The 12,308-nt window shown below is 49.3% G+C and overlaps 1 protein-coding gene across 1 annotated transcript in view; it reads left to right on the top strand.

Annotated features, from left to right (window-relative positions):
• The window catches only part of LOC121853365 (thioredoxin domain-containing protein 6-like), a 464,042-nt gene that overhangs the window by 364,299 nt on the left and 87,435 nt on the right, over positions 1-12,308 (top strand). The window contains exon 9 of the mRNA XM_042347463.1: positions 249-405. Coding sequence (XP_042203397.1) covers positions 249-405 — 157 coding nt within the window. The remainder of the gene's footprint in view (positions 1-248; positions 406-12,308) is intronic.

Genomic DNA, 12,308 nt, shown 5'->3' with positions numbered 1-12,308 from the left:
ATCTGGCCTCCCAGCTGGTTAGTAAAACTATCTTGTGAGGATACACTAGCACTATGGTGCACTCAGGGTGTAAGCGAACTGAGGTTTTGCCCAACAATCTGAAGAATTCTGCATTAAAGTGGGTTAATGGTCACCGGATAAATGCTTTGTTTGTAATACAGTAAAGGTGTTTGCCAACACCTCATGAAAACTGTTTATCATATACGTAAACGCTGTCACCTATCTTAATCCCGGACTATGGTTTACAGGTTAGTGGCGCAGTTTGGTGAGGTGGAATATGTAGTGCCTGCCTGGCTGCCTCGGGGACGCCAACTACAGGAACGCCTTGGGCTGAGGTTCTTCCCTCCGCCGCCAGATGCCTCAGTGCCCAGACTTTTGCTGCTGCCCGACACCGACCATCACCAGGTTATTATATAATTTAAGATATTTATTTATGTAATGAAAAATGTTACTGACCAATATTTTTCAACGGTTCCCTGGCAGAACATAGATTAGTGGTAACATATCATGGTTTAAGACCATGTTGCTGACTTAGATTTATATTCCAGACTTTTTAGAGGAAAAACTGAAAGTGAGGGAGTCACTCGCTCCCAAAACATAATATTTTTTCATAACTATCATTGGGGAAGGATTAAGCCTGAACTTGTTAAAAGAGACCGATACTTTAGGACTGTTCCAATACTTCTTTTGGGGGAAGGGAATATTATAATCAGTGTAAAATTATGCTAAAATGGTGGATTGTTTGTAAGGAGGCAACTTTGATATATATATACAGTATGCTGTATATGTGCTCAAACAGTACCTGTTGGTGACACAAACAAAGACGTTATATTCATGTGCACTTTATACTGTACTGTAGCGTGGTTATTCACAACAAAAACTAAAAAATAATGTGGCTAGAACATGTATTGACCTTTTTTGTAGCCTAATCAACAAATTAATCGACATTTAATGCTGTAGAACTGAAATACTCGTAATGAAGTTTTGTAGTCTGGTTATGTGTGTTGAAGATATAATTTATCCTTGAATTCTACCAGCATAGAGTAAGGCAGGTGAGTGGTACAGTGCTCACCTCCTGTTCCTGGGATTGGTGGTTCGTTTCCCGGGCGCTAAAAGATGTAAATGGGTACTTATGTTTACATCTTTGGGAAGTGAAGGCGATCGAGAGCAGTACTGGCTAATGCTGCCTCCTTGTGTGCTGTATCCACACTATCCTTAATGGGCAGTAATGTATATGGTGAAGGTTCCAAGTGTTCCCTAAAGAAGGCAGTGATGGGTAGGGAAACACCGGGTAACACTGAAGTCCATTTATTAAAGGGTAGGAGAAATACAAGTGGTGACTAGCGTGTGCCATGCACGGCCCACAGAGTCAGACTGAGACTGCCTTGCCATATGGCAGCCTCGGGGCAATGGTGCCACATAACACGTGCAGTGTTGCCACGTAATTATATACATAGATGCTACTCGGCACAGTAGCTTATGTACAGGGTTGCTACTCGGCACAGTAGCTTATATACAGGGTTGCTACTCGGCACAGTAGCTTAGATACATAACCTACATCTCCCTCCCCCCTCACGCTCATAGTCTTTGTCTTGAGCGGACTTCTTAGTCCTAAGTCGCTCCGAGCGTCGAGGTGCACTGTGGGGTGGATCCTCGTGAGGTGTAGGGGACTCGTCCTCGGTCAGGGGGCCAGCAGCAGGGGGTGAGACTGGCCGGAGGAAGCGGCGGTTCCTCCACCAGACACGGCCACTCGGCATCCTGACCTTGTAGTCCCGCGACCGGCCGACGCCCATCACTATGCCCACCTTGTCCCAACGTGTCGTCGTCGGGTCCTGGACGCGGACAAGGGCACCAATCTCCAGCGGCTGAAGAGGGCGGGCACGGTCGTTATACCAAGCCTTGGCGTCCTGGGCACGTGTAGCGGGGTGGCGGTCGCAGCTCTCGGCTCTGGTCTGCCACTCCTTTGCAAAGGCCTTGGCGTGTGCAGGAACGCAAGAGCGGAGAGGGTGACCATACAGGATCTGGGCAGGGGAGCGTCCTGTGTGGGTGGGAGTGGAAGCGGGTTCTGGGCAGCTCTGTGTGGCAGCGCCAGGCGTGTCGCTCGTCGACTCACGCACCCTGCTGGCGGTGTAACGAGCAGCTGGGATCTGCTCGGGAAAGTCTCTGGGCACCACGCCTAACTCCTTGCAGTGCTCCCACGACAACAAGGGTGTAGCGAGAGTAGGCTGCACGTCGATCCATCCGTGACACGACCTGTCGCCGTAGGTGATCTCTGCTTGAAAGGAGCCCACAGCGTCCGGCATCTGGGAACCGTCCGCATTGTAGTACTGCAGCTGCGGCGGTGGTCCCAGGCCGCGTTTGGTGAGGACCAGTTTCTGGAGGTGCTTCAGGCCTATCACCATAGTATCAGCGCCGGTGTCCGGTATCACCTCGATGTGACCCGACATCACCGTGTGTGACGGCGACGCGGATGGTAGGGAAAGGGGTAGCCCTGGGGCGTGTGGTCGATTCCACCCTCCTGATGTGACTCAGCTGCTGCTTGGGGCTGTGGGGGCCATCTGAAGGGGGCTGTGTGCGAACCACCCCGAGGGAAGTGCGCTGCTTTCCTCCTCGTATCGGGCTTTTGGGCTTGGGTTGGCGGCAGCACTTGTCGTAGTGTCCATAGCGACCGCAGCCCTGACATTCAGTCACTACCACCTGGAGTGTGGAGGAAGCGTCCAGGGGAATGAGTCGCTGCACCAACTCTTCTTGCCTGACACCTGCCAAGATCCCATGCTTGATCCAGGCTTCCTCACATTCCCGGCTGTGCGCCTTGCAGACGTTGATCTCTTCCGACAAACTCTTCAAACGTACAAAAAAGTCGTCGAAGGATTCATTCTCCGCCTGCTTGCAGCTGGTGAAGGCCCGGCGACGCAAAGCCTCGTTATTCCGACCCTTAACGTGCTCCGGTAAAAGGTCAAGCACATCCGTCACTGAAGACGTAGAATCGGTAGGCACTTGCAACGTGTGCTCCAAAACTCTCTGGGTCTCCAGCGACAAACACATCTGCAGTTGGATGAGCTGTTTGTTTGTAGGCATGCTGTCAAGGTCCACCATCGTGGAGTAATTTGTCCACCGCCGCCTCCACTCACGAAAAAGATGAAATGTGACGTCTGGTGAGAGGGCGGGTGGGGGTTGAACAGATGCCTTGGGAGCTGTTGGAGTAGCAAGAGTGCCTGGAGGACGCTGGTGTGGTGGAGGGGGGAGGATATTGGCGCCTTGGTGCACGAAACCTGCGAGTGAGGGAGGGTGGGTTAGCGCCAGGGTCGCCAATAGTGCATCAAAACGCGACTTTTCCGCCTCTCTTCGTGTCTCCTCCCTCTGAAGTTCCATTTCTCTGCGTCTCTCGTCCCTGTCGTCCATCCACCTCAGAATTGTGGCAATGTCCGTCGCTGGAGGTGGAGGATGAGAGTCTGCGCCCGGTGGAGGGGATGGTGGTGGGGAGTCATGTCTCCCATCTTGACGTTGTCCCTTCTTACCGCCCATCTTAGTATGCTTGAACTGCGCTGTTTAGTATATAAAGTGGCGCCTCATCAGCTCGAACCACATATATATGACATAAACAGCGCAGAAATAACGCATAGAGTCCACTGTTCTGTCCGTGAGTGAGTGCGTGCGTGCGTGCGTGCGTGTGTGTGTGTGTGTGTGTGTGTTTGAGAGAGCAGATCGTGGTGGCTGCCGTGGAGGCAAGAACGTCAGTGTCTCCCCGGATGTCACACGAGAAGGGTATACACCTGCGTGCTTCGTGGGTACCACAAAAGACAGGCCAATGCTCAACTCTCAGCTCTAGACACACTAATACACTGACACTAACACTGCCACCGTCACTAAAACGCACTGTGACGGCGCAACACTGCACGTCGTGGAGAAACACAACGCAACACAACACAACACAACACAACACACTAAGAGTCGACGCGCACATCGCCGGCAGTCGCACATCGCCGGCTAACTGTCCATTGTTCACAAATCCTACTCACTGCGCCATGAAGGTTCCAAGTGTTCCCTGAAGAAGGCAGTGATGGGTAGGGAAACACCGGGTAACACTGAAGTCCATTTATTAACGGATAGGAGAAGTACAAGTAGTGACTAGTGTGTGCCATGCACGGCCCACAGAGTCAGACTGAGACTGCCTTGCCATATGGCAGCCTCGGGGCAATGTTGCCACATAACACGTGCAGTGTTGCCACGTAATTACATATATAAATGCTACTCGGCACAGTAGCTTAGATACATAACCTACATCTCCCTCCCCCCCTCCCCCCTCACGCTCATAGTCTTTGTCTTGAGCGGACTTCTTAGTCCTAAGTCGCTCCGAGCGTCGAGGTGCACTGTGGGGCGGATCCTCGTGAGGTGTAGGGACTCGTCCTCGGTCAGGGGGCCAGCAGCAGGGGGTGGGACTGGCCGGAGGAAGCGGCGGTTCCTCCACCAGACACGGCCGCTCGGCATCCTGACCTTGTAGTCCCACGACCGGCCGACGCCCATCACTATGCCCACCTTGTCCCAACGTGTCGTCGTCGGGTCCTGGACGCGGACAAGGGCACCAATCTCCAGTGGCTGAAGAGGGCGGGCACGGTCGTCATACCGAGCCTTGGCGTCCTGGGCACGTGTAGCGGCGCGGCGGTCGCAGCTCTCGGCTCTGGTCTGCCACTCCTTCGCGAAGGCCTTGGCGTGTGCAGGAACGCAAGAGCGGAGAGGGTGACCATACAGGATCTGGGCAGGGGAGCGTCCTGTGTGGGTGGGAGTGGACGCGGGTTCTGGGCAGCTCTGTGCAGCAGCGCCAGGCGCGTCGCTCGTTGATTCACGCACCCTGCTGGCGGTGTACCGAGCAGCTGGGATCTGCTCAGGAAAGTCTCTGGGCACCACGCCTAACTCCTTGCAGTGCTCCCACGACAACAAGGGTGTAGCGAGAGTAGGCTGCACGTCGATCCATCCGTGACACGACCTGTCGCCGTAAGTGATCTCCGCTTGAAAGGAGCCCACAGCGTCCGGCATCTGGGAACCGTCCGCATTGTAGTACTGCAGCTGCGGCGGTGGTCCCAGGTTGCGTTTGGTGAGGCCCAGTTTCTGGAGGTGCTTCAGGCCTATCATCGTAGTATCAGCGCCGGTGTCCGGTATCACCTCGATGTGACCCGACACATCACCGTGTGTGACGGCGACGCGGATGGTAGGGGAAGGGGTAGCCCTGGGGCGTGTGGTCGAGTCCACCCTCCTGATGTGACTCAGCTGCTGCTTGGGGCTGCGTGGGCCATCTGAAGGGGGCTGCGTGCGAACCACCCCGAGGGAAGTGCGCTGCTTTCCTCCTCGTCTCGGGCTTTTGGGCTTGGGTTGGCGGCAGCACTTGTCGTAGTGTCCATAGCGACTGCAGGCCTGACACTTGCGGCCTCGTGCAGGGCACCTGTCTGTGTTAGACCAGTGGCCCTTACGGTCACATCCACAACACAGTGCGTCGGCGGCCGGGCATGTCTTGGGGCCATGCTGCTTTCCACAGCTGCCACAGGAAGCACTAGGCGGAAGCGTGGAAGAACGTGCAGCAGCCTTCACGTTGTTGGCCGCTTTCTTACCCTTCTTGTACTGAGAGATTGCTCTCACAGCAGGTGGGGCCCGTAAGGCAGAGGTGGCGGACTTGGTGGCCTCGTATGACCGACATTCAGTCACTACCACCTGGAGTGTGGAGGAAGCGTCCAGGGGAATGAGTCGCTGCACCAACTCTTCTTGCCTGACACCTGTCAAGATCCCATGCTTGATCCAGGCTTCCTCACATTCCCGGCTGTGCGCCTTGCAGACGTCGATCTCCTCCGACAAACTCTTCAAACGTACAAAAAAGTCGTCAAAGGATTCGTTCTCCGCCTGCTTGCAGCTGGTGAAGTCGCGGCGACGCAAGGTCTCGTTATTCCGACCTTTAACGTGCTCCTGTAAAAGGTCGAGCACATCCGTCACTGAAGATGTAGAATCGAGAGGCACTTGCAACGTGTGCTCCAAAACTCTCTGGGTCTCGAGCTACAAACACATCTGCAGTTGGATGAGCTGTTTGTTTGGAGGCATGCTATCAAGGTCCACCATCGTGGGGTAATCTGTCCACCGCCTGGTGAGAGGGCAGGTGGGGGTTGAACAGATGCCTTGGGAGCTGTTGGAGTAGCAAGAGTACCTGGAGGACGCTGGTGTGGTGGAGGAGGGAGGGTACTGGCGCCTTGGTGCACGAGTGAGGGAGGGTGGGTTAGCGCCAGGGTCGCCAATATTGCATCAAAGCGCGCCTTTTCCTCCTCTCTTCGTGTCTACTCCCTCTGAAGTTCCATCTCTCTACGTCTCTGGTCCCTGTGATCCATCCACCTCAGAATTGTGGCAATGTCCGTCGCTGTAGGTGAAGGATGAGGGGCGGTGGGCGCAGAAGCTCCATCTGTGCCCGGTAGAGGAGAAGGTGGTGGGGAGTCGTGTCTCCCATCTTGACGTTGTCCCTTCTTACTGCCCATCTTAGTATGCTTGAACTGCGCTATTTAGTATATAAAGTGGCGCCTCATCAGCTCGAACCACATATATATGACATAAACAGCGCAGAAATAATGCATAGAGTCCACTGTTCTGTCCGTGAGTGAGTGCGTGTGTGTGTGTGTGTGTGTGTGTGTGTGTGACAGCAGATGCACTTCGTGGTGGCCTTAATGCCGGTGGCTAGAGCCGCCGCGGGGGTGAGAACGTTAATGCCTCCCCGGATGTCACACGAGAAGGGTGCACGTCTGCATGCTCCGTGGGTACCACAAAAAACAGGCCAATGCTCAACTCTCAGCTCTAGACACACTAATACACTGACACTAACACTGCCACCGTCACTAAAACGCACCGTGACGGCGCAACACTGCACGTCGCGGCGAAACACAACGCAACACAACACAACAGAGTCGACACGCACATCGCCGGCTAACTGTCCATTGTTCACACACTTGTAAGTCCACAGATCCTACTCACTGCGCCATGAAGGTTCCAAGTGTTCCCTAAAGAAGGCAGTGATGGGTAGGGAAACATCGGGTAACACTGAAGTCCATTTATTAAAGGATAGGAGAAATACAAGTGGTGACTAGCGTGTGCCATGCACGGCCCACAGAGTCAGACTGAGACTGCCTTGCCATATGGCAGCCTCGGGGCAATGGTGCCACATAACACGTGCAGTGTTGCCACGTAATTATATACATAGATGCTACTCGGCACAGTAGCTTAGATACATAACCTACATATGGGACCCCCTTTTACTACTATACAGTGTACAGCAATACTTTCTCAATGAAATAATGTTGATTTACTTTAATTCATATGCCTAAATATTACATTGCCATGGTTATTACTGTATGTACTTGATTCCAGTAACTGCAGGAGTAATTTCCACCTCCCGCAGGATGTTAGGATTGAGGAGTTTATTTGCAAGCTATCAGTGACAGCAGGTTTGTTTGGGATTAACTAAAGTTAAAATTTAATTACTATTCAAATTAGTAATAGTGTGTGCACAATTGCAGTAATGGGGCAATCAATATCCTATTCATTTATATAATTCTATTCATTTTACAAGCTAAGTTTTCTCCAATTACAAACTTATCTATTCATTCATTAACTCACCTTAAATGCTAAATTTAACTCTAATGCTATTTCACATGCAAAGGTTAAGGTCCCGGATCTGATTTTGATCACTGTGTATTTCGTGAATAACTATACATCCATATTTTTAGAATGGTTCATAGGCTCAATCTGGCCCGATGGTATCTAAACATAGCGTTCGTCCCTTTCCTGAACCAGCCAATCAAAACTAACCGAATTGACGTCATAGCTCGGGTCGGTTGTTCTATCGCCTCACCCCATCGGAGGTCAGTCTTGTGTCCCTGGTGGGTTTGATTTCCACACTATAGCTGGAAGGGAAAAATTGCTTATTTGTCTAATGCGGTATTAGCAGAAGTTTTGAAATTGGATAACCGAATTAAAGGAGTTTTTAATCAATGATATTTCCAATAAGATATGTCATGACTAGCTAATGTTAATACAAAGAATTAATACTACACGTATTTTGTTCCTTCTGCTGGTGGAGATGGTGTGGTGTGGATCCCAGTACTCATGGGTGGTCGTGGTGGTTGCCTCGACGCTCCCACGGTCCCAGTGTAGACTGTGTAATGATCGTTTATCAGACCACAGCTTACACCCCAGAGAAATACAATGCATAAAACAGTAAATAGATGAGCAGGTGTACACCCATGCATGTTGACACGGGTGTAGAACAAAAGCCCCCTAGGACAAAAGCCTTCTTGGACAAAAGCCCCTAGGACAAAAGTCCCCCAGGAGAAATAATAAGAATTTTTAAAATAATTATTTTATTTGTTTACAGTTTTGAAAACTTCTCTAACCTAACCTAACCTAACCTAACCTAACCTTCGGGAATTCTGTTATAGTTATAAAAAAGTATACAAGGAATGTTTATTAAATTTGCAATGACGTATGTTTTGTCTACTGCGGTAATTACTCCCCAGACATTCAGTGTCCTCACTGGGCCCTAGGGTCACCTCAGTAAATACAGAATGAACATGAAGGTAAAATATGTCGTCTCTTTCTTTTCTATTTATTTAATAATGTTCTATATCAAAATTGAAAGAGTTATAATATTCTAATTATTCAAATTGAAATAATTTCATATTCAAATCTATATATTTTTAATATTTCTAATGACCCTCTCTTTAACATAAAAACAGGGGGCTTCTGTCCTATTTTGCACTTTTACTGAGGGGCTTTTGTCCTAGAACCTTTTGTCCTAGGGTCTTTTGTCCTTGGGGGCTTTTGTCCGAGGGGGCTTTTGTCCGAGGGGGCTTTTGTCCGGGCCCCGTTACCACTGACTAGCCATGAAAGAATTTCGGCCCCGTTCTTGGCAGATTCTCTGATGTAGTGGTTGGTGAACTAAAATTTCTGCCGGCAGAGCGCCCACCGCATCAGACGGGCGTTGGCGGTATTGGTGCACTTAATGTGGGAGAGGGGCATGTGATTAGTCTCTCAGACGAATCTTGCAACACATAAGTAATATTAAAATTTGTGGACACCCCAATAATCTCTAGCATCTCACGCTCTACCGTGGAATAGTTCCTCTTAGTTTGGGTGTTCTTTGCTGTGATATGCTACTGGACATCAGATTCCATTGAAGTCCTGCATCAGGATCAACTCAGACACTTTCTGAAACATATCTGAAAAGTGTAGAGCTTATCCTTACAGTGGAGTCAAAAGATGGGTTCACTGCACAGAAACTCCTTGAGGGTAGTGTAAGCTTACTCCTCGACGGTACCCCATTTTACATTGGAACTGCAGTCCCTCTTCTGGAGTTCGTACAATGGCAAGGCAGTCTATGCGATGTTCTTCACAAAGCTGCCCACCAGTCTGAGGTCCCCACATATGTGCAGGTCTCCTCCTTTCTTCTTCACCACTACTATTGGGGGCATTAAGGAGTTGTTGACGGCTCGATAATCCCGGCTCGTTCCAGATTCCGCACCTGCTCAGTAACTGGATCCAAGTAATTTAGAGTTATAGTGTAAGACTTAGTACCCCAAGCGTATCGACTCGTGAATCCGAAGCAATCACGAGTGAAGAGGAGAGGTGACCCGGGGGATGACGGGGATCGGTGTGTGAGTGGGGTTGAGGAAGGTGTTCGGGGCTACAGGGATGGGAGAGGTTTGAGGAGTTACTTGTGAAGTTACAACCTAGCATGTATAAAGCAAGGGTATGAATACGTAGGGCAAACACGAATTACGCTAAGAATGTCTTACCGCATATTTGGGTGATAATCCCAGGTTGAATTATAGGTCTGAACAATATATTGTATGCATATTTATGTAATTCTCACGTAATCTAGGGGTGATAGAGGGACGGGCTGGAGTCTCAATATGGTGTCCTTTTATGACAGCGTGACTTTCACGATCCACTACATAACGGATGTATTTGATTCTATTTACATTAGCATCGCATTATTAATATTATGTAATTTGCAATAAAAACGCACCGAAGAAATTGCCAAACTACGTTTATTATAAATAACATTAATGTGTGAATGGCACTAGTACTGTAAGTCAGTCGGCAGCAGTTCCACCTGATGGAAACATTTCCTGTGTTATAGTTTTAATAGTCATGACATTTATTCATTGCGTGGTTAACGCTTGCTCTCATTCACAGGTTGATCAGTAGTCATAGCCTCTTATTATGGTTATGTGCAGGTTAACGCTTTGCAAATCATTATACAGATTTGATTTATAATTATCATTCTACGTAACCCTATGAAGGTTTTTACATAGACACCTATAAAGCTTTGTTTTAAAAGTAACTGTGTTTGGAGACAATGCGTCTTGGTAAAACATGCTAGAAATTGTAGGAGGCAGACTTCACAACTCATTAGAACCTTACCCTCCTCTCTCCCCGGGCTGTGGTTATTAGGAAAGTTGTATAAAATAATATCCCGTAACTATGACATTCATGAATATGGCATCCAAGGGTTGCGAGTTTGTGGCAATGGTCAGCTCAAAATAACGCGAAATTGTTTTACTTATTACATGTTTGAGCAACGTTGATGCTTTATATGCTTCTTTGTTTACATATGCTCATAGATTAATTGGTGTAGTATGGGAGTTTATTATATTATACACCTAACCTAAGTCTTTAACACGATGGGTCAATGGTACTTGCCAAAACCTTCGAAGGCAATCAATCTTAGAGAGGAACTTGGCGTTCCCGATTGCTTCGATGCAGTCGTCGACTCTTGGTAGAGGGAAGCTGTCCTTGCTGGTGACGGCGTTGACCTTGCGGAAGTCGATGCAGAATCGAAGTGCCGTCCTTCTTCAGTACTAGAGTGACTGGTGAGCACGACTCGCTGATAGGGAGCCTGCTTGATAGGCTTAGCAGAACCAACATCAATATCATGCACCATGGCAGTGGTACAGCCAGGCCTGTCTTGGAAGACAGGAAGATGTTGTTGGATGGCGGATAGCACGTCAGCTCTCTGGTGTCCCGGTAGACGCTGTTGCTTCTCTTGCAACTCCACGGAGTTGGACTGCCAACCCCTGACTGATGACAGGGCGAGTGGGCTTGCCTCTTTTCCCTTTTCTTTCTCACCGTCTACCAAGAAAGCGTCAACGTCACACACGGGAACTGGATCATCAGCAACAGATGGGGGTGCTGAGCGTGTGTGGTACAGCTTGATGGTGTTGACGTGACATAAGCGCTGTAGTCGGCGCCTGTCAGGGGTAGAGATAATATAATTTGTGGGGCTTACCTTCTTCACCACTCTACTGTATATGGCCCACTGAACTTCCCATGGAGCGGCTCTCCATGTCTCGGCAAGAAAATGAGTACAGGACTTGATCTCCTATCTGGAACTCTGTGTCTGGCACGCTTGTCGTACCATGTCTTGGTCTTGGGCTGCAGCTGCTGTAAGTGGTCTGCGGCAAGGCTCCAACAACTAAGAAGCTTCTCTCTAACATCTCCTACTAAACTTAACACACAATGCTCTCTTCACTACTACCTTACAATCTATCTCTAACTATGTGCAAAGGACCTCTTACTCGATGAGCAAACAGTAGAAGTATGAGAAACAAAATGGATGATATTAGGGCCTTAGCAGTAACTTTCCTAAGAGGTACAGCATGCAAGTACCTAGTGGAGGTATCAATGACTAAATAAATATTCAAGCCCACTAGAAGTTTTAGGCAGAGGGCCTACAATGTCACACTGTACTGTTGTAAAGGGCTCAGGTACGTGAGGCACTCTTACAAGTGGAAAAGGTGGAATAGCCTGATTGGGTTTACCTACCTTTAGACAAAAATGACCGTACTTACAATATTTAGTGACATCTCTCCTCATACCTACCAATAGAACTTTCTGGCCAGCCTGTTGAACGTCTTTCGGACACCTTGATGTCCAGAAAAGTGACCTTCATGGGCCAGAGCTAGAACATGTTGTCTGTAAGTGTGTGGGAGAACTATTTGAGTGACAGACGCCCAGTCTGCGTCTTCCTCTGACATAGTCGGTGGGAGCCAGCGGCGGCACAAAACACCGTCTTGACTGAAATATCTCGTGGTAGGGCCTGAATCATTGGCTGAATCGGACACCTGGTCAAACAAGAGCAGTAATGAATCATCTTGCTCTTGCGCAGCTGTTAAAGCAACTCTCCCGGCCACAGCATTAACTGCGGAAGAAATGTCTTGGGAAGCAATTGGGTTAGCAAAAAGTCCTAAGAAAAGTGAATCATCTACAACAGGAGTTACATT

Source organism: Homarus americanus, unplaced genomic scaffold, assembly GCF_018991925.1.
Source record: "Homarus americanus isolate GMGI-L3 unplaced genomic scaffold, GMGI_Hamer_2.0 scaffold51859, whole genome shotgun sequence".
NCBI classification, from domain to species: Eukaryota; Metazoa; Arthropoda; class Malacostraca; order Decapoda; family Nephropidae; genus Homarus; species Homarus americanus.
Note: the sequence above shows the minus strand (reverse complement) of the source record. Positions and strands in the feature narration are given on the sequence as shown.